This window comes from Mauremys mutica, chromosome 4 (assembly GCF_020497125.1).
Source record: "Mauremys mutica isolate MM-2020 ecotype Southern chromosome 4, ASM2049712v1, whole genome shotgun sequence".
Taxonomy (NCBI): domain Eukaryota; kingdom Metazoa; phylum Chordata; order Testudines; family Geoemydidae; genus Mauremys; species Mauremys mutica.
In genome coordinates, this window is record NC_059075.1 from 62,335,481 (window position 1) to 62,358,682 (window position 23,202).

Consider the following 23,202-nt stretch of genomic DNA (forward strand, 5'->3'; position numbering starts at 1 on the left):
GAGTGTAAGCCCTAGATCCTGTCCTGGAGCGAGGAGTTTGGTAAGAGTAGGAGGGGCAAAGTAGCCAAGGGGAGTAGACTAAGCTCCAGTGGTGAACCCAGAAGCAGGAAAGAGAAGATAAGGACTCCAGGGAAATAGCAACAGGGACTGAGGACTTGGGTTGCGGGTTATAGGATGCCTAGGCTGGAACTTGGTGTAGTGGGGGCCCTGGGTTCCCTTGCCAGCCCTGGGGATAATGGCACAGAGCCCAAGCTGGAGCTTAAAACCGTCTGGAGATGGCATTTGGACAGTTGTCTTGATGAACGTTGTGGACTAGATGGTGATCTGGTCACTTGATACTCTGGCCAGAAGAAAGGTTATTGTAGAGCGAGGAAGGAGTAAGGGGGCACCTGACAGAGTGAGAGCTGCCTTGCCTGACCTAGACACAAGGAGGGATGCTAGCAGTGAGTGGTTGCCTCCTTAGACCCCCTTGAACCAACCAGGGACAGTTTCACACTTCTCTGAGCTATTGTTTCAGCCTGTTTGCAGATGCGGGCAGATGTTCCTGCATGGGTTTGTGCTTCGTTCCTATTTTTAGCATTTCACAGCCTGAGTTACTACACTGATTTTATTTTTAAAATTGAAACTTAGATTCTGTATCACCGTAAGGCAGCCCTCCAGAAAGAAGTACTGCTTTGCTCACCCAGTGTGAATTGGTCCACTTCAACTGTTCTCATTCAGTGCGGAGTTTAAGAAGCGCAGATGTGAAAGAAGCAATGGGATTCACCACTTAATGCTGCTGGAAGAACTCATCACTTTGCCTGCCAGTAGAAGAATGGATTCCAGTCTTTGATGGAAAAATAGAATCTGATTTTAATCTCCTATTGTTGGGTGTCCCTTTTTCACTTCTGGAGGGCTGCTTTATTTTAAAAATGTGTAGTTAAGCCAAGCACCCGGGTGCCTCAAATTGATAAACACTAAATTACAAAAGAATGGGGTATCATCTTTACAATTTAAAGGCCAGAACAACCCCCCTACCACACAACAGAAAACGGGGCAGGGGGGATCAAACCACTTAGTAAACTAAACAGACAGTCAGAGCTTGACCAAAGAGGTTGTTCTTTGCACTGTACACTGAAGCTTCTTGAACCTGGGTGCTGTCACGCTGCTGGAGGGAGCATGTTCTAGGGGCATGTTCTAGGGGCATGAGCTCTTCACTGAGAATTCGCTGCCACTGGCTGTATGGAGACGTTTAGCCTAGGAAGAACGAGTACGGGCAATGGTGTGGAACGTGACTGCTATGGTGGGACAGAGGTGAATCTCGTGGGTGAGTGGGTTTCAGAGCATGTAGGGCTTTACGCCTGGAACTGCATACAGAAGTGAAAAGCTAGTCAGGGCAGAGTTTAGATCACTGGTATTTGGAACTCCCGGTGCCCCACCCCACTTGACAAACTGTTGTATCCAGAAGCTCCAGGTAGCACAGAATACTTTTCAAAGGTAGCAATGCAGTAATCCAGCCTGAGGTTATAAAGGCGTGGATCGCTGTTGTGAGGCCTTCATCAAAGAGGGACTATTGCAGCCTCAAGCCAAACATAGATGAAAAAAGGCACTACGTCCCACTGTTACTGTCTGAGAATCCAGCAGAAGCAATAGTTCTAATGTGGCTCCTTCCCCGAAACTGCATGGTGTGTGGCACGCTTGAATGCCCCCCCTCCCCGACACTCCGAGTAGAAGGCATGTTGTGCCAGCATACTTCGTTTTTTTTAAACGCTTCCTCTGCCTCACTTCTGTTGTACCTGGAGTGAGCCTTTGCAGGTTCACTTCCATCCTCCTCCTCATCTCTGTTAGGCTCTGGGAAAGCATAGACATTCCCACATCTAGACGCAACAACTTGGAGTGTCCTCTGCATAGTAGGCAACAATATCACACTGCCAAGGAGGCCATGTTCACACTACACACTTCAGTATAACTACGTTGCTCATGGTACCTGAGGGCACATTACACTTAAGTGCCTTTCTCTTCTTTCAGTTCAGCTAATTCCTATCGCTTTCATTGAAACTATGGATAAAAACTATTCAGGATGCAGTCAAAAGTTAGAAAATGCCAGAGTTACAGTTTCAGGTACAATCTTTGTTTGCCCTCCTAGTGTATCCATCCTATGTGCAGAAGGAGGTAGAGGTCTTGTGGAAAAAATAGTATGTGATCCTGTAAAGACTGTCTCAGAATGTATACGCACCAGGAGGCCAAATCAAGGTTGTACAGGCAACTTGAATTCTGCATTTCCCGAGTGCTTGACTTTGCACCCTAAACAATATTCTTTAAATATAGGGGGGTTTGTATGTAATTTCCTGGTTCTTTTTAAAGTAAAAAAGTAAAAGCATGTAATTGTAATAAACTCCTCCGTGCCACATCATGCATCATTGAACCTTCAGAACCACAATATCAGAGGGGTAGCCGTGTTAGTCTACATCTGTAAAAGCAGCAAAGAGTCCTGTGGCATCTTATAGACTAACAGACGTTTTTTGCATATAAAAAAATATGCAAGCAAGAAGCAGGCTAGAGATAACGAGGTTAGCTCAGTCAGGGAGGATGAGGCTCTCTTCCAGCAGTTGAGGTGTGAAAACCAAGGGAGGAGAAACTGCTTTTGTAGTTGGCTAGCCATTCACAGTCTTTGTTTAATCCTGAGCTGATGGTGTCAAATTTGCAGATGAACTGGAGCTCAGCAGTTTCTCTTTGAAGTCTGGTCCTAAAGTTTTTTTGCTGCAGGATGGCTACCTTTAAATCTGCTATTGTGTGTCCAGGGAGGTTGAAGTGTTCTCCTACAGGTTTTTGTATATTGCCTTTCCTAATATCAGAACCACAGCACAACTGGTCAAGCAACAGGACTAACTAGTTAGCTGGTAACTGAAGAAGGTTGTTATCTCAGAGGGGGATGCGTTGCTGGTGACATGTTCTGGGTCTGGGGGTAGTGATTGCAGGGAGCCTGGTCTGGTGCACTCTCTCTGTCACTTCCACCACTGCTGGGGAGGGAAACTCATGCCCAATGTAGTGCTGCCAGAGGTGGGGGTGGGCCACACATTGGGTCTGGAAGGGTAGTTGGGAAGAGTCCAGTTTGGCTTCCTCTGTCCCCTATTCCCTGTTACAGCTATTCTGGCAATGGCCAGACATTCCCAGTACAGTTGTTGGTGGTGTGAATCTGAGGGCTTGGCTACACTTGAAAGTTGCAGCGCTGGGAGTTACAGCGCTGGTCATGCAGCTGTGCAGGAACAGCGCTGGTGTGTGGCCACACTCACAGCTACCAGCGCTGGTGTGTGGCCACATTTGCAGCATTTGCAGCGCTGTTGGGAGTGCTGCATTATGGGCAGCTATCCCAGCATTCAAGTGGCAACAACGTGCTTTTCAAAAGACGGGGGTGGAGGGTGGTGTACTGTGACAGGGAGCGGTGAAGATAGAGAGAGTGGATTTTTGGAGCCAACACTGTGTGTTAGCTTCCTGGATTGAAAAATCACAAAATGTTCGCGAACCCTTAGTCTTCATTGCAAACAGCCTGCATCCAACGCTGTTTCTCTGTCAAGCAAACTGCTTGCCTCTCATTTGATCGTTCACAGCCAGGTACAGATAGCTCCTGTTTGCTGTGATCAGTGTTTGTTTTTTTAGATAAGCAGTTCAACCGATCGGAGTTCACAACAAAACAAAGAGAGGATGCATAACAAAACAAAGAGAGTAATTTAGTTAAAAGCATTCTGGGATATCTCCTTATTCCCTGGAGGCCAATAAAAGCTCTGGTGTGTGTCCACACTTGATGAGCAGCGCTGGATCACCAGCACTGCAATCGCTACACCCCAACCTGACCAGGTGTACAGCCAGCGCTGCAGCCAGGGAGTTGCAGCGCTGGATGTGCCTTGCAGGTGTGGATGGTTACTAATTGCAGCGCTGGAAAGCCTCCACCAGCGCTGCAACTTGCAAGTGTAGCCAAGCCCTCACACTCTAGAATGTTTGTTTGGGCATAAGTTTCGTGGGTAAAAAACCTCACTTGCATCTGAAGAAGTGAGGTTTTTTTTACCCTCAAAAGCTTATGCCCAAATAAATCTGTTAGTCTTTAAGGTGCCACTAGACTCCATGTTGTTTTTGTGGATACAGACTAATATGGCTACCCTCTGATTCTAGAATGCTTGTGTTTAGTTATAATTTTGTCCTGCTGCCAAAATGTGGCAGAGGAACACAAGTGAGAGAAAGCAAATGGGGCTTTTTCAATTTCATGAGACAAAGACAAGGCACTTCTTAAGCCTGAGGGCTTTCCCCTTGCCACATTTCAAAGACCTATTGCAAACAGCAGAGGAGTTAGAGCTTCTAAAATAAACAGTAAAAACAACGAGGAGTCCTTGTGGCACCTTAGAGACTAACACATTTATTTGTGCATAGGCTTTCGTGGGCTATAACCCACTTCATAAGATGCATGGAGTTGAAAATACAGTAGGCAGGTATAAATATACAGCACATGAAAAGATGGGAGTTGTCTTACCAAGTTGCGGGGGGGGGGGGGGGGGCGGGTGTCAGTGCTAACAAGGCCAGTTCAATCATGGTGGATGTGGCCATTCCCAACAGTTGAAAAGAAGGGTTGAATATCAACAGAGGGAAAATTACTTTTTGTAGTGACCCAGACACTCCCAGTCTTTATTCAGGCCTAATTTGATGATGTCAAGTTTGCAAATTAATTCCAGTTCTGCAGTTTCTCATTGTAGTCTATTTTTGAAGGTTTTTTTGTTGAAGAATGGTGACTTTTAAGTCTGTTATTGAGTGTCCAGGGAGATTGAAGTGTTCTCTGACTGGTTTTTGAATGTTACAATTCTTGATGTCTGATTTGTGTGCATTTATTCTTTTGCATAGAGACTGGCCAATTTGACTAGTGTACATGGCAGAGGGGCATTGGTGGCACATGATGGCATATATCACATAGGTGGATGTGCAGGTGAACGAGCCCCTGATGGTGTGGCTGATGTGGTTAGGTCCTATGATGGTGTCCCTTGAATAGATATGCGCACAGAGTTGGCAACGGGGTTTGTTGCAGGGGTTGGTTCCTGGGTTAGTGTTTCTGTTGTGTGGTATGTAGTTGCAGGTGAGTATTTGCTTCCAGTTGTGGGGTTGTCTGTAAGCAAGGACTGGCCTGTTTCCCAAGGTTTGTGAGAGTGAGGGATCGTCCTTCAGGATAGGTTGATGATGCGCTGGAGAGGTTTTAGTTGGGGCTGTAGGTGATGGCTAGTGGCGTTCTATTACTTTCTTTGTTGGGCCTGTCCTGTAGTAGGTGACTTCTGGGTACCCTTCTGGCTCTGTCAGTCTGTTTCTTCACTTCCCCAGGTGGGTATTGTGGTTTTAAGAATGCTTGATAGAGATCCTGTAGGTGTTTTGTCTCTGTCTGAGGGATTGGAGCAAATGTGGTTAACTACGAAGTGGCTAGTTCACTACAAAAAATAATTTTCCCTCTGTTGATACTCACATCTTCTTGTCCACTGTTGGGAATGGGCCACATCCACCCTAATTTAATTGGCCTTGTTAGCACTGACCACCACACTTGGTAAGGCAACTCCCATCTTTTCATGTGCTGTATATTTATACCTGCTTACTGTATTTTCAACTCCATGCATCTGATGAAGTGGGTTATAGTCTACGAAAGCTTATGCCCAAATAAATTTGTTAGTCTCTAAGGTGCCACAAGGACTCCTCATTGTTTTTACTGATACAGACTAACACGGCTACCCCGTTAAAATAAACAGAAGTCACAAGAATCTTCTATAGTGGAAAGTGACAGGCAACCCAAATATAGAGATTGCTACTTGCTCCCCCATGAACATTTGATATTGTTTCCATTTGACCAGCTGGGTAAATATCCTAGTTCACACAGCATGTGGTCTTGTATATTATGCCAATCACAATGTCAGAATTTGCACAGCTTTTATTGTAGTCTTTTTTAATTATCACGTGGGTCATTCCTAAGCTCTTATTGTATTTCTCTCCCCCCCCCAAATTTGTCATTAAGTAAATAGGAATAGAGACTGTCCACTCACATCTGCTTCCAGTGATTGAAACTGATTAAGAAAATTTGGTGAGAAGTTATATTACTTTTAACACAAATAATTTATTACTGAGGCTTTGACCCAATTAGTGAATGAATGAACTAAATGGAAGGTACTATATACCATCCTCCTGCCAACCCCCACTAACAACCTGTATTGTTTTGCTTTGTTTGAGTATCTGTACAAATGGATGGCAGTGAAAGAACAAGCACAGCTGTTTTGTTTAATGAGGATACTAGACTCTGGAGTGAAGCAGTGCAGGTAGGAAGCATTGGCAGATTTGGAAAGCTATTGCATGCCCATGTGCATATCCTTCCTCTGGCTGGAAGAGCAGCATTTGCAAAGCTTGGACTGTCTCAGCTATTTTGGAACAAGAAGCCATTTCTCAGTAAGGCAGCTGATGCTCTGCAGTCTCCGAGGGTCTTTTAGCTGCTTGTGAAAGGAAAGGTGAGCGGGGGTGGAGTTGAATAGGAATGTCTTAAACTGCCTGCTTACAGGTAGCGGCCCGCTTTCTCCCCACCTGGGAAGAATTTGGCATCTTCTGGGTATTTATGCCTCCTAGCAACCAGTGCCTGGTGCAGCAACGTGACTTGCTTTTGAGCCAAGTTCTAAGCTTGCATAAGATTGAAGAGAGAGAACCTGGCCAAGTCTGGGATAAAACTCGGAGATGCCAACTGCCTGAGCTGAGCTGCCACGCTCCCTATAGCCCCGTAACAAGCCCCATGTCTCATTGCAGCATTCACATAGATGGCAGGCTTTTAACGTAATGCATAAAGCCCAAATCAAGTATCCCCCACCATGTGTGAACAACAGAGTCTCTCTCCTTTTCTTGGAAGATCCGGCACTGAAGCTGGTAGCGGGCTTTCACTTGCTGCCACAAGGGGATGTCTGTTAACAGGATGTTTTGGGAAGCCCCAGTTGCTAACAGATGTGCTAAGAAGTTGTGCAATTTATTTATACTCTGTCATAAGTGTGCCTGCATGTGACAGGTACGTATATGCTACAAGGCAAAAGCTGGTGTCTTGGATAGCGGAGCTTCTGACAAAGCTCATCCCATAATACACAAAGGTGTCGCTGCATCGGGGCTGCTTTCTGATCCTTCCCTTCCTCAGAAGCCATGGGCTGTTCTTAGCCAGCGGCTCTGTGCTTTTGAGGAGGCGGATCCTCTCTGCCTTTGATGCTGGGGCACAGCTCCTGCAGAAATAATGCTCACCGAGGCATTCAGGGGGAAGGGCTGCTCTGGTTTCTTTACTGCAGTGGGGCATTCGTTGTCTGCCTCGGAGTGTGGACTAAAGAGCAAAGGGGGGGTGATTGGATCCTGGAGGGGACTGCCAACATACATTAATTACTCTGCCAGTGAAGGTTCTTGGAGGGGAGGAGGGAGACTGATGAGGGGGCTCCACGCCAGGCCTCCCTCCCTAGCCATTTCCCTACATGGGTTAATTAGATTCAATTAGGGAGAGAATTAAATTGTACTCCTCTTTGTAAGTCGTCTTTTGATTGATGCCAGTTTAATATTGACTGCACTGCTTGCCAGTGGTAAAATTATTATGGCCAGAGACACCTGCAATGAGATGTCCCCTCCCCCACACCCCGATTGATCTGTTTTGCATAGAAACCCTCTCCCTTGTGTCCCCATGCTGATAAATCACAATGCCCTGGCCATGCCTGCTGTTGGAACAGGAGAGGTGTAGGGTCGCTGTTCACAACTGGGACATTTTCCTTCGAGATTTCAGTGCAGGGAAAACTCTAGCTTGCAGATCTGTGCAGAGTGATAAGAAACCCACCCTGTCCTGCTCCATAAGGGAGGAGCAGCGCTAACCGGAAACCCAAAGCCAGATGTGCAAAATGGGAGCCTCCTCTGTGCCTCCCTTCAGAGGGGTGGCCGGGACTCCATGTGGTTCCCTTTGGGGAGAGGTCACTCTGTCTCCCAGGGAACTCTGAATTTGGTTGCAGCCTGGTGGTAGATTTTGTTTTGTGATTTTTTTTTTTTACATGGGTTTATTCATAACACCCACCCCCTTGCCACTGTCTCCACTCTACCCCAATTTTAGTCTTTCCTTTTGCTTTTTTCCCCTCTTCCACCACATCATCCACCCTAGTTCTGCTCACTTTCTCCCTCCTTCCCCTGGGCACTGCCACCTTTGGAGCGTCTCTCTCCCTGAAACTGCATTTCCAGTAGTTCTGCTAAGAGCATAAATTCTGACAATCATCTGCTCACTTCACTATAGCTGTGAAAGATGTGGTGGGGGTGGGAGCCAAGAGCTCTTCCGAGGGCCCTGAAGTGGATATCTTGGTACGTCTGTAAAGACTGAGGCTTGTTAACCTTGTGTGTGATGCATGTATTATAATTTCAACTCTGGGTGAAATCGTCAGTGAATTGAGGCAAGTAGATTTCCAAGTGATCCGAAAGCACAAAGCTCTATCCAACCCACAGCCCTTAGAATTTCTATAGGAACCCTTCTAGAAAGGGCAGTGTGTGGGAGTCTTGGCACCGAGCTCATCAGGGCTTTGCTTTCAGTCACATCCTTGCTGTTTGTTGCTAGTGGAGCTTTCTTCCTTCTCAACAGCATCTGAATCGGTGCAGGTCTGCCCGAGACTTTCTTTCTTACCCTCCCAGTTCTCTCTTCTATAAGCAAGTTGCTCAGTCTCCCAACAGAACACTTGGGTGGTCCTCCTTGCCTTGACTCTTACTGTCCTTTGGTTGTCCATCACTGTGGCTCCCAACAGTGGCCCTTCCTTGCAATGGCCCCATGAGTGGGTATTCTGAAGTAGTACCTCAAGTGGGGAGGGAGTAAGTGTTGCACTAAGTTTTGAAAACACTTTTCTGCAAATTTTATTGTTGATCTTTTCCCTTCACCTATGGGCAGGAGGGGGTGTGTGTTTTTATGTGCGCGTGCATGTGCAGGATCATTGTCCTGTGTCCTCTGGAATTATGCAGCCACAAAAAATTGCCACATAATTCCATATTTGGGTTTATGTATCTCTTACCATTTCACTGTCTCCGTGTCTGCTTCGTGTGGTTCAACAGTTCCACAGGGCAGGTGGCTATTTGAGAGTTATGTGCTGCTGGATTCTGAGGGAGCAGGCAGTGATTTCAGAGGTGGGGTATTCTGCAAGCAGTATGGGGTGGCCTGCTTCAAGCTCCACCAGGGAAGCATTTTATTCTGCAGGTGGAGGTCTGCAGGAGATGGGACTAGGACTGGGAGAAAGAACAGCAGTGGGACTTCTGAAGGGAGAAGAGGGGGTTTGAGGTGGGTGCCCTGGTGGAGGCATTCAGATTGAAGTGATTAGGCAGCCAAGAGCCATTATAATTAAAACCAGGTGGTTTTCCATGTTGAAAACTTTATACACATAAAGTTTTCAGCTTGGTGTGAATTGTAATGACTCTCAGCTGCTAAGCTGGTTTAAATTTCAGTGCCTTCCCCAAGCTCCTTTCTCTCTCTGCCCCTCTGGTCCCCACCACTCCTTATCCATATCCCACACAATCCCAACCTGGTACAGACCTCTGGAGAAGGTGCCTATCTAACTTGGAGCTCTGCTAGAAAGGCAATTTTTGGTACAAGCCTCCCCCTCACTAGTCTCATGCCAAACTGGTACAATGGACCGTACAGGACACAGGCCCTTGCAACTGTCTAGCCTTGATTTCTTTCCTGTATCTGGCTGATTTGCTGTGAAAGGGCTAGTCTACACTGGCAATGCTAAAGTGCTGGCGCTGGTCTTCAGGTCTGGGGCACTATTTACACAGGCGCTTTACAGGGCTGAAACTTGCTGCGCTCAGGGGAGTGTTTTTTCACCCCCCGAGCGAGAAAGTTGCAGCGCTGTTAATTGCCAGTGTAGACAAGCCCAAACTCTCACAATCACTTGGCATTATTGTCTTACAGCTCTGTTACCATGACAGCATTTGTTTATAATAGGGCTGGAAGGGAGACTCTCTCCCGTCTGAATATCCATTACCTGTTGGTTGTAGCCCAGAGGTCAGATGCGGAGCTGCATGTACTTAGAGCCTCTGATGGATGCATTTCATTAGGGACTGCTAAGAACTGTCAGTGGAATCCGTTTGCAGTGCACAAAGGGAAGGTTTATTGGTCCTACAAAACCCAGGAACTATGCTACATATTCTTGAACACCATCTTCTAGGACCTTATCTATAGCTAGCTATTTACATATGTACAGATTTTAAACACTCCAGCAACAGGGGCAATAGTAATTTTGATGGTTATCTCCATGGGAAGTATAGCTCTCAACTTGACTGAACTTTGCAGGAACACCCAGGCGTCTTTCATTTTTTCAGACTCCTGGCTTTCCAGAGGGAAACAGTTGTTATATTGCATGGTGCCTTTATTCTGGCTCAAATTGCCTGGCGGGTGAGGGAAAAGGGAGCAATTTCTATTCCATTCGCCCCGCCTAAATTGGGGAGAGTCAGCAGAGTGCCATCCTGTGGACTGGCGGCTCAAGGAACATTTCATCAATGGGCAGGGATGGCATTTCAGATGGGGAGTGGGAAGGGGACAACTTTAACCATGATTCCAGGGGCTACTTAAGCACCTGAAAACTAGTGGTGGGTTTTGTTTTTTTTTTGCAGATAATAACTTAGAAATTAGCTGATAAGAGCACTGTATCTAATTCCTATATTTAAAAAAAAAAGAGAATTAAATAAATAATTAGACCCAGTCAGCTCTAATACTAACATGTTCTCACATCTTGTGTCAAGTCACTTAAGGGACACTGGTTAGGTTTAAAATTTTAATGTATATTCTTTCTTCGTTACTAACTCTTGAATACAACAATTGTAGAAAAATCTAGATTACTTTCTCTCACTTTTTGCAGTTCACCAAGCTTGGAATATATCATTTAACTTGGGAAACATCCTACTAGGCCAAGGCCCTGTGAGTTATACTGCACCTGCCTGGGACTCCATGGCTGTTACCTCACTACGAATAGACCAGACATTGACCTTTAAATAGGAGTGAAATGGACACTTTCAAGTCACTTTCACAGTATTGCCAATTCCAAATGTTCAAAAATTATGAATCAGTCTCACCAAAAATCATGAGATTGGCTTTAAAATCATGAGATTATATAAAAATAATAGATCTGGTGTTCTTTTTATTTGCCTTCTGCCTTTTGAGCCTTTAGGGTGTACTGGGGTCACATTTTGAAGCTTTGTCCACAGCCAAAAAGGCTAGAACAGAGGTCGGCAACCTTTCAGAAGTGGTGTGCCAAGACTTCATTTATTCACTCCAAGTGAAGGTTTCATGTGCCAGTAATACATTTTAATGTTTTTAGAAGGGCTCTTTATATAAGTCTATAATATATAACTAAACTATTGTTGTATGTAAAGTAAATAAGGTTTTTAAAATGTTTCAGAAGCTTCATTTAAAATTAAATTAATATGCAGAGCCCCCCTGGACAGGTGGCCAGGACCCGGGCAGTGTGAGTGCCACTGAAAATCAGCTCTGCATTCCGCCTTTGGCACATGTGCCATAGGTTGCCTACCCTGGGCTAGAAACTTCATTTTTCTTTAAGAATGAAGGCTGAAATAATTACATAGCCACTTGACTCCAGGAGCTGGGGCTTTAATGAAAACCATAATTATCATGAGACTCACCACAGTTGGCAACACTGTTTTTACTTCTATTTAAAGGCTAGTTACTTTCCAGAAGGCTCTTAGACACAACATTACAGTGATTGAGTTGTATTTCTCACAGGAGAATATTCAAACCCAAATACCAAGAAAATTCCACATTTTAAAGTTGAGAAAAAAAGACTTCTGAGGTATATCAGGGTCACTGCTGCCAGGAAAGGAAAATAAACAGGTACAGGAGCTGTGGGCAGCTGTTCCTCCTGAAAGAAAGTTGGAGGGTCAAATCTTCTAGTCCTTAATCCAGTAAAACTTCTATTGCCGTCATTGCCTCCACTCATAGATATAAACATGTGCTTAATAACTATACACTTTATACTTAAATAACTGAGCCATCTTATCCAGGGCATTGGCTCAGAGACTATATTTTCTGGCATATTCTGAACAGCGCTGAGCACACAGATGGTCGCCAGTGAATAATACAAATCATGACAATAATTGTCAACTTTATGGGATCTGTGGATGCAATTTCTGTTCTTTGTTCTGGAATTGTCCTGTATACTGCTGAAACCCTAAGGATGTGAGGCATAAACACATCTGATACTTATGACACTTTTCTGATTCCTTCCTTTTCTTGAACTCAGAACAAAAAATGACATGATGTAAAATGGTTTTCCGTTAAAAATGTAAAATTGCACAGCAGTGATTGCTCTACAACACAGTATGGGGCAGAGCCTGTCACCCCTTGGGAGTTAAGTGGTCTCCTCTCATCTGACTCTCATTCTCCATCCTTCCTGATCTCTGTGCTGCTTTTCATTCTGTCAACCATGACATCCATCCCAACCTCCTGAGACCGTTTGCTGTAGTCTCAGAGAATTCGCCACCTTTGTTTTGCTCCCATCTACCAAAGTCCTCTTTTTTGCCACATGCAGCAGAGAGAGAGGCTGGCCTGCTGGATAGGAAGATAGCTCTGAGAGACCTGGGTTCTATTCCCCCCCATGGACTTCCTGTATGACCTCAGGCCAGTGCCTTAAGGGCAGAGTTTCAAAACCTTTTAGGCACCCAAAGGTGCAGCTAGGCATTTAGTGGGGGTTACAAAACACCTAACCTAGGCACTTTTGAAAATCCCACTAGGTGCCTAAATACCTATGAAAATCTGGCCTTTAGTATGTGTGTGCCCCATCTGTATAGTAGGGATAACAACACTGCTCTACCTCCCCAAGGGACTGTGAAGAGAAATAGGTTAGACCTTGTGAGGTGCTCAGATACTACGGTGGGGCCACATAAGTACCACAGGTACAGTGGGAACTTCTCTGTAGCACTGCTATCCCTTCCCTTGGTTTTGGGCCCTTCTTTTCACCTAGGCCCCCAAATCTCCACCTTTTCTGAAGGTAACCTTAGCTCAGAGGGCTTGGCTGTATTTTTTTCTGAGTCTGGTGTGTTAGCTCTAAAATAACCGCTCCTCCCTCCCAACCACCCACTTCCCCAGGGATTCCTGTTTTACAGGCTAAACTTCCAGATCCTTAATTCAATCACCCTGCCTCTGTTTGTATACAAAATACTGGGGACCATCTCTGCAGAACTTACATTTCACACTATGGCTATGTCTACACCAGGGGTTCTCAACCTTTGTCTTTCTGAGGCCCCTCCCCAACATGCTATAAAAACTCCATGGCCCACCTGTGCCACAACAGCTGTTTTTCTGCGTATAAAAGCCAGGGCAGACATTAGGGGGTAGCAAGCAGAGCGATTGCCTGGAGCCCCACACCACAGGGTGCCTCGTGAAGCTAAGCTGCTCAGGCTTCACCTTCAGGCCCGGGTGGCGGGGCTCAGGGCGGCTGGGCTTTGGCTTTTTGCCCTGAGCCCCAGTGAGTCTAATGCCATCCCTGTTTGACGGACTCCCTGAAACCTGCTCCTGGCCCCCCAGGAGGCCTCGGACCCCTGGTTGAGAACTGCTGGTCTGCACTACGCAGCTTTTAGTGACATGGCTGTGTCGCCACGGCTGTGCCGCTGAAAGGCATGCAGTGTAGCCGCTGTTTGTCCACCCTCAATGAGCGGCGTTAGTGTTGCCGGCAGGAGAGAGCTCCTACTGACAAAGCGCTGTTCACACTGGCACTTGTCGTTGGCAAAACTTTTGTCTTTTGGGGGGAGGGAGGTATTTTTTTAACACCTCTGAAAGACAAACATTTTGTTGTTCAGTTGCCAGTGTAGTCAATGCCTAATACTGTGCTGTAGTTAGAGCTCCACCTGGGAGCTTCCACACCTCCTGTATGAAACTTGGGGGCGGGAGGGTGTCCTGCTTCCCCCCTCAAATGGTGCCCCTGCCAGTGTGGGTGAAGAGAGAGAGAGAAACCATGTAGAATCCTCCCCTTCCTCCATTACCCCCGTGCTGGAAACATCTGAACTCGCAGGGAGAAGGGATGAGCTATACAGATTCTGCAGAGGCAGGGAGGGTGGAAAGAGGAGAGACAGCCCTTAGCTTTGCAGGGATTATCCCTGCAAGGCCTGTAAATCAGCTCTACTCTGTCTTCCCCTGGAACTAGTTTTATAGAGTGTGCTTTTTTCTTTCCTTCTAGCTTTCCTTTTACCATAGAGACTGGAAGCACTGCTGAAAGAAGCTCTTTGTAGTGGTAGGGCTGGTGAGGGAAGGGCGGTGTACATGTGTGGGCATTGCTCAGGAGGGTCCCTGCAAGGCTGGAGCAGCAGTCATCTGAGGTGCCCAGAGGAGAAGGGAAGGGGGTTCCCAGGGCTGCTTCTAAAAAGAAAGTGTTTTATGCAACTTTAAAAAGTCATGTCACCCAATGGGGCACATCTCCTGTGTTTGGTCATGTATTGCCTGGTTACGATGTTGGGGAATGATGGGATGGTGGGCTTGCCACCTTCGGTTGGATGTATATTGTGGCGATACATAGTGAAGTTCTGATTGCAATCCTTCCGCCTGGTGGACCCAAGTTGTTTGGGCCAAGAATGGATGATATGGGTGAACTCTCCCTTTCCCTTTCCCTTTCCCGGTAGGAATGGTGGGGCTTTCATTGTGCTTGGTCATGAGGAGTAGTCTGCAGACCAGTTGACTGCAGCGAGAGTGGATGGTGCTGCTCTGTGGTTGCATGGCTCTTCTCTGAGCATTCTCAAAGGGAGTTGTGGGGCAACTGTCCCTCTTCCCCAATGGCATTCTTATGTGGAGTTCCACAGCTTTCCATCTTGGTTTCCCTTCCTGCCAACGGGTCGAAGGCGCTGTCAGGAGAGTTAGTGAGGAGAGTTCGAGCTTTGGTGCTGTCAATGTGCTGAAGACTCCCAGCTCTAGATCACTACCTCACTTGCCTTAGTCCAGTGTCTGAGGGAGCCTGGGGCATGGATGGGAGCCAGCTGCCTGAAGCTCAGTGCAGACAAGTCCGAGATGATGCTGGCAGATTGAGAGAAGCAACCAGAAGATATGGCGAAGATGGAGCAGGGCCTGCTCTTTGATGTTCTCTGGCTCTTTGTCCTGCACATTTTGGTGTCCCATCCAGGCTTTTAAAACAGGGTGGATCTGATTTAAATCAATTTGATTTAAATCATGATTTAAATCATTAGTCAGGAAGACACGATTTAATCATGGATTTCTACATAAAAGTGCATTCTTGTTGGTTGTTATAAACTTAATAGACATTCTTCACAGCTCAGAGATAGATGTAGGTTTCATTTTTAGAAGGTACACATTATACATTTTTAAACAGTGATTTATTTTGAAAACTTTTCAGATTAGTTTTACAGCTATATCAGAAAATGAATGATTGTTTGATTATTTCATTTACCAAAGGTAATTGAAGCAGATATTTATGAAGTCCTTGAGAGATGAACTATCTCCAATTCAACAGGTTAATCATTAATATTTGGAGGATTTTCTTGCCATGCTGTATTAGGAGGAGAACATCACCACACAGACATTTAAATTGTTTTATTTAACTAAAACAACAACGTTAAGTATTCAGGATTTTTCTTCAACAGCAAATATACAATATTTTAACAAAATAAGCATATGTTCCTCGCTTCTCCCATTTATCTGCAGACTTCTCCTTGTCCAGATCTATTCCGCCCCCAACAATCTTCTATTCATTGAACTTTTTGAAACTTTGCACTTTTAGAGAGAGGTAAGGAATTGACTCTGTGTACACAAATTTGCAGAAGGACAATAGGGTTGAGATCATCTGTTATTTCTCACCTCTATATATTATTTATTTATTCAAAAACATTTTTGCTGTTAACAAGCATGTTACCTCTGGAGACAAATCCAGTTTGAGAACTGCAAAACTAAGCATCTCTGATGGTACCTTCTAGACTGAGCACTGAGTCCCATTGGATAGATAGAAAGATCAACCTAAATAATCTGTACAGAAGCCACTGGAACCCCATAAAATAGAGTCCCTAATCCATGAACTATTGGAACTCATTTACAAAACTTTTCTTAAACATTACATGAATATATTGTCTCATACTATAGAAATAGAATTTATAATCCCTATTCCATGATGAGAGATCTTTGAGCTATAATGTATCTTAATTAAAACTATCTTTAAATTGGTTTTTTCCTCAAAAAGCATTATATCAAAAAAATCCGATTTAAAAAAAAATCCGTGTTTTTGTTTTTTGTTTTTTAAATCATTGGTTTTTATCCACCTTGTTTTAAAACAATAAATTCCCACTGGGAGCCTTACTGCCCTAGGTTACACAGTGCTCATGCTTAATAACATGTAATCTCCAATTTATGAGCTTAGCAACTTTTAAAATACAATTAATCCCTTTGTTTTGTGCTGGGCTTCTTATTTAGGTGTCGTTTCCTGCTAATCTATTTTGGTCTCTTTGAAGTGTGCAGCATGAATCTAACTAACTGTAGCCCTTCTGTGGCTGCAACCAATCCTGGTGGTATTCTCCAGCAAATCTTCCTGGCCGCGATATGATGCAATCAGCTCCAGGGCTCATGGTGCTCATGCTGTGACACCCATGTCTTAATCTCTCCGTAGATCTGCCTTTCTCATCCAAATCCATTTCATTGACATAGATGAATAGGTATTTCACATGTGATGTGCATGCACATCCTCCCCACTGACACGTCCCATCACAGCTAACCCCCGCACAGCACTGGCCGTGAATTAAAGGAACTTGTTGGCAGGGAATGTTGCCACATGGAAAATTATCACCAGCTTTTACTGACACCATCTTAATCTGATCAAGATTCCCCTGACAACTAGCACCGGGTGAAAAGGTTTGGTTCTCATCAAGGCATGGGGATGTGTTTTGTGAATTGGGAAACTATTCTGCTTTGTTGGGGTGAGGGAAGATGGGCATGACTGGAAGAGCGGTGAATGAGCAAGAAGTCATGGAAGTGACCAGTGAGAAGTTGACGGGGCCACTTGTTCTCTTCATTTACTCTTGCAGGAATGTGCAAGGGCCCAAGGGGGATAATAATCAGAAAGAGGAGCCAGGATGAGCCAGGGTTTGAATGGTGTCTGAATAGAGCTTGTTTTCTTCTCTGCCACCTCAGTTTATGGCCCAAATTGAGAGGGACTGGGGAGGAACTTGTCCCATGAACTCTGCCTCTAGTCATCTGTCCTGTGAGATAAAGCAAGGCAGAGTTGATGAATCGCTTTGGAAAGAAATCTATAATTGTCTCTTAATCTTTTCATACCCCCTAGGGAGGGTGGGAGTGGGCAGGGAGGGAGGAGGAAGAAAACAGACTTCTTACAAAATCTGCTTTTTATTAGCTTACTGGGGAAGTGGGGGAGAGTTGGGGGAAGGGGCAGCAGAGACTAGAGAGATGGGCCAGGGGAACAGATGTGAGGATAATGAGAGGGAAAGTGAAATACTGAGGGAGACGGATTTGGGAAGAAGAGCAAGAAGCGGGACTGGTATGAGCAGAGGAAGAAGAAAGTGTGTGTGTGGGGGGGGGGGAGTGCTGGTGACTTAGTGAGTCAGATGCTGTGTGTAAATGTGATATTGACGTCTGATTCCTTTCCATTCCACTCCTAAATTTAGCCTAGGGAAACTGCCTCCTTGTTTTTTCCCTTTGCCAGAGGTGCTTGCTTCTTCTCTGTAGGTTTCCTGCTAACCCTCCTTGCACTGATCCCCAGCACACATGGAGTGTGCACAGTGCTAAGGGGCCTGTCTGCCACATGCTGACGGAAAACTCTCCAAAGTGTCTCCCACTTACACACCCGCTACTCCAAAGTGGCTCCCTGCCATCCCTGCTGGAGAAAGTTCAACTTCTCTGCAAGAGCCTTGGAGGAGGGTCTGATGGTAACACAGATGTATTGCCTCCCCTTTGCATCAAGAACCAGTTACTACTCCGCACATGGGCTCCTTTGAAATAAAACAAGGCACCTACATAACGCTTTTTGTCTGAAGGTCACCAAGTGCTTCACAAAGAAACACTAGATCCATCAGAGATTCCAAAGCCAACTTCTGATTTCTTTCTTTCTTTTTTTTTTAAAAGCCACGATACATGATACATGTTGCCACTAGGATGGTGTAATGCATGGTTGAGGGTATGGCACAGTAGCCCTAGAAATAAAATCTTTACAAGAGCGTGTTGTTGCCAATAGCTTCAGCGTGCAAAGGAGCTAGATACTAGATCAGCTAGGACATCACTTAGGCAGCAATAATCCTGTCACTCAGCAGTGAATAGTTTCATAAATGTCTTTGACAGCAAAACAGGGTTCAGACTGGGAGGAAAATATGACGTCGTTAATCTATGTGAGCCTTGCCCACAATCCCATGGTGGCTGGATACTTCTGCTAAAATGATCAGCGGTGAACTAGTTAATAATGTTGACCTTTTAAACTCTCATCAGACACCAGAGCAAGTACTCTATTGCATGGAAACAGTGCAAGCCCCTTTCGGAACTATTGTTTGTTTTGTCTGTATTTGTAAGCTCTCATTGGGACACACCTAGAAAGTTTTCTTCAGAAATATATTGGTTGGGATTTTTTTTTTTAATTTAAATTTCAAGGCTTAATTTCTGTAGAAACTGATGGGGGCACTAGAAAAAGTGGTGGTTTGATGTACTTGGCCCAACTGAATTGGGCTCAAAGTGTGAAAATATCAACACTATTTTTTTCTACCCACTGGTAGCACAACACTGAACAAACAGAATCTTACAAAAACTAAACATGCAGACGGCTAGATGGATGCTTTTCTGTATTTAAATAATAAAGTGTTCATATAAAGCTTGTTGTGAACTGTTGACAGAGTAAAATTCACTCAGGCAAACTTGAATGATATATGTCAGGATTCATGATGTCCATGTAGTCTTGTATGGGTTAGAAACAAGATAGTGCACTAGGTGGACCAGTGATCTGTCACAGTATAGCAGTTTCTATTTTCCTATATTGACTTGAGCAATATATTTTACTCATACATTGCACAATCCCACAGTACTTTCTAGGCTCTCCCACAAACCCTGCTTTGGGAAGCTGTTTCAGACACTGTTGAACATGGACCTCAGCAAAACTGTAATGCACTGCATCCCAAGGGTTGGCAGGACTTCAGTGTGGATGCAGACTGAACTGGGTAGCAGAAACTAGGAGGGTAAATGTGGCCACAGTGAACAGTTAAACTTTGCTAGCACAATTTATTCTTTTAACTGTAAAAAGAACAGGAGTACTTGTGGCACCTTAGAGACTAACAAATTTATTTGAGCATAAGCTTTCGTGGGCTACAGCCCACTTCATTGGATGCATGGACTGGAACATATAGTAAGAAATATATATACGTACAGAGAACATGAAAAGGTGGAAGTAGCCATACCAATTGTAAGAGGCTAATTAATTAAGATAAGCTATTATCAGCAGGAGAGAGAAAAATTTTTTGTAGTACCCTTTGAAATGATGCAGCAATCTAGCACCGAGAGGGCTAGAGAAGTTCCCAAGGCCACAGAGAGATTCAGAAGGAGAGCCAGATTAGAATTCAGGAGTTCCTGGCTCCTGCTCTTGTATTTAAGCATGCGTCATATAATTAACTTTAGTTTATTTGCATACTGCAATCCTATTGGTTAAAACAACCTAAAATGTGGGTGGAGTCTTTATAAAACTAGAACAGTATGACAAGATTGCCATGAAACGTAACTTCTGTGAAATTCAGCCCTCCGGCAGTGTAGCAATGGGATATGTCTTGTTCCTTGTTAACTGGCAGTGGTGTTTTTGTGTGGGTGGAAGGGTGTGGCACGTGTTCATATATTTTCATGGATTACATTTCAGAGTTACTTTTAAAAAATCTGCTTGTGACTGGCAGTCAGGTGTTACACCCTTGTGTGAAGGTCGGGAACTATTTGGCTGACTACCCCTGGCAGGCTGGCATGGTGGTGGGACTTACTAGCCTCAGCACAGGAGTTTGAGCCTCTTTGATGAGGGAAAAGAGCTAAAAGGAGTGACAGGAAGTCCTGCAGAGAGAAGCCCTGGGAATAGCCAACTCTGGAGGTGTAAGGCCTAAGTTTGTTTGTAAGTAACTGTGGGCTTAGTTGCTTAAGGTAAGAATACCAGCAAAACCCAGGATCCAGGGGCGGCTCTAGGAATCCCGCTGCCCCAAGCAGGGTGGCACGCCACAGGGCTCGCTCTGACGGTCGCCGGTACCGCGGCTCCTGGGGAACCTCTTGCAGACATGCCTGCGGAGGTTCCGCTGGTCCTGCGGCTCCGGTCGAGCATCCGCTGGCATGCCTGCGGGAGGTCCACCCGAGCCGCGGGACCAGTGAACCCTCCGCAGTCATGCCTGCGGGAGGTCCACCGAAGCCGCGGTACCAGCGGACCCTCCGCAGTCATGCCTGCGGGAGGTCCACTGGTCCCGCGGCTCCGGTGGACCTCCTGCAGGCATGACTGCGGAAGGTCCGCCGGAGCCGGCTGCCGCCCTGCCGGCAAAATGCCACCCCAAGCGTGCACTTGGTGCGCTGGGGTCTGGAGTTGGCCCTGCCAGGATCATACCCATTTGCTGAGCTATTCTAGGAAATGCTTGCTTTATGGATTTGCCTGCTTGGTTTGAAGACCATTATATCTTCTTGCACGTCTTTAATTTTTAAATTGTTTCTTCGAGAAAATAGCACAAAGGGCTGGTCTACACTGGTAATGTACATCAGCATAGCTGCATCTCTCAGGGGCACACTACTGTGAGACATAGCTATGCTGATCCAACCCATGGTGTAGAAAGTGCTATCTTCCGTCAACCTAGCTACCGCATCTCAGGGAGGTGGAATACCTGTGCAAATGGGAGAACTCCTCCTGTTGGCATTTCGGTAGTGTCTATGCTGAAGCGCTACAGCCGCTGTAGTGATTGAAGTGTGGACGTACCCAACGGTCCTGTTTTCATGCAAATGTCCCTAATCATAAAACACAAAGGAACTTAATATTAAAAAACCCGCTGCACAGAAATGATTCTACCTGGATATCACATCTACCCTCAATTCTCCATACTGTTTTCTGAAGATTTAATGGACCAAAATTCTCCCGGGTGTAATTCTTCTAAGTTGCACGAGGGACGACTTTGGTCCATTAAGCCTACCTTGCTTCATATAGTGGGATTTCTTTGTTTTTTCTGATTGCCTGAAGCTAAGGATTACACAGATTTTCCCATCTGCTAATGTACTATTTCATAGCTCATGATTTGAGTGGCTTAACCTTCCCTGAATTGTTAATGGGTCACAGACCACCTGCCTCTTTACATGAAGCCTTCAGAGGTAAAATAGAGTAGATCAGACCTGAAACTGGAGTGACTGGTCATGCTAAATTAGATCCTTCTGTGCTTTTTACTCTTTACTAAATCTCTTTAAAACACTTTCACTGCTGGATAACCAGGTTACCTGTACCATTAGTACTGCCCCACTAGCATACTGGTAAATGTTGTTGAATGCCTGTATGTTCAGCACAGCAGATGTATTTTACCTGGGCATGGGTAGAACATTTAGCAGGCACACAGCCTACTTTTGGGGAAAACATTGGGTGGAAACTTGCGCTAGTTCTAACGAAGGAAGCTGGTTTTTGTAAGCTGGTGAATTGGAGGTTAAAACTTCAGTGCCCTATGGTGGTGTCTGCTATGAGGCAGTGATGTTAACAGTGTGACAGCATCGGTCAGTAGTATTGGGCCTGAGGTGTTGGAGTGTCTGCACCTCTTTATGGTGTCTATTCCATTTCATAACTTGTATTGTTCCTGGCGGGCAACCCTGTCAGACCAAGTGAGAGGCAACAGTGTGGGTCGGACAAGAGTTTGTTACGACATGTCAGTGCCTGGAGAAATGTTGTGGCTACAGGCTTTTCCAGCTGGCGCCGAGCTCATGGCAGGGGATTTCTTACCACTGCTGAGGTAACTGAAAAGAGAACAGATTGGAGGGACACCCCTGTAAAGTTCTTCTTGTGTGAGCCCAGTGGTGTGACAGTGAGGCTCGATTACTTCTGTTTAAAAGCTCATATGTGAGAACTTCTGCCTTTTCTATTGGATGAGGCTTTTGGTGGGATTTGTAGAGTGTAGACTGCATAATGAAACAGCAATATCTCTCCAGCATTTGGTACTGTGCTCCCTGCTCCAATCTGTAGGCCTTATCTACCCCAGGGATTTCCCCCAGTGACAGACATGGATGGCTGGTCATGTGCTAGTGCAAACCCCTGTTATAGGCAGGATATAAGCTGTGATTTGCACTAGTGTAGTCAGCTCTGTCTGAAGGCCTTGTCTATACCAGGGATTTTCTGAACCTCAGAGTCCTGTATTGCCCAACATCCTAATGGCACAGCAGTGGAGGGGAGAGCTATAGGGTGTGGCACAGCTAAGTAGCAACACTGCAAAACTGGTGAAGCTTTTGAGGTGTTCCCTGCATGTTTGTGGGGAGGGGGACTCTCTTCATGCTGTGATGCATCCTCAAATAGTGGAGAGGAGCCGCAGTCATACCTAGCCATTGTAGAGGCTGCCAGCTTTCCCCAAGTGTTTCCCTCTTCTACAGCTGCCACTGCTTGTGCTTTTGCCAGGAGACAGTAGGAGCGATGTATTTCCATGTCAGAAGTCAATGTCACTCCTCTCTTTAAGACAAAGGATGTCACAAGTGCTGTTTTAGCCATCTCTAGCAAGTCCCTATAGCCCTTGAACTGGGTCTCCCTCATGTTGCAGTCCTATGTGAGGGGTATTCATATGGGGAAGAGAGAAATGCAGTTATGAGGAGCTGCCCTGCTGAGTCTGAGTTCTTTGAATCATAGAATCATAGAAGATAGAGTTGGAAGAGACATCAGGAGGTCATGTAGTCCAATCCCCTGCTCAAAGCAGGACCAACACCAACTAAATCATCCCAGCCAGGGCTTTGTCAAGTCAGGCCTTAAAAACCTCTAAGGATGGAGATTCCACCTCCTCCCTAGTTAACCCATTCCAGTGCTTCATCACCCTTCAAGTGAAATAGTTTTTCTTAATATCCAACCTAGACCTCCCCACACTGCAACTTGAGATCTCCTTGTTCTGTCATCTGCCACCACTGAGCACAGCCTAGCTCCATCCTCTTTGGAACCCCCCTTCAGATAGTTGAAGGCTGCTATCAAATGCCCCCTCACTCTTCTCTGCTGCAGACTAAAT

At 45.5% G+C, this 23,202-nt stretch overlaps 1 protein-coding gene across 3 annotated transcripts in view; it reads left to right on the forward strand.

The window, feature by feature from the left end:
• The window catches only part of MAPKBP1 (mitogen-activated protein kinase binding protein 1), a 128,956-nt gene that overhangs the window by 52,920 nt on the left and 52,834 nt on the right, over positions 1–23,202 (forward strand). Inside the window, exon 1 of one of the 3 annotated variants that reach the window (XM_045015412.1) lies at positions 6,248–6,311. The exons of the other annotated variants lie outside the window; for them this stretch is intronic. Within the exon in view, the coding sequence (XP_044871347.1) occupies positions 6,277–6,311 (35 nt within the window). The 5' untranslated portion in view covers positions 6,248–6,276. Of the gene's footprint in view, positions 1–6,247; positions 6,312–23,202 lie in introns of those variants that run through there. 3 annotated transcript variants of the gene reach the window in all.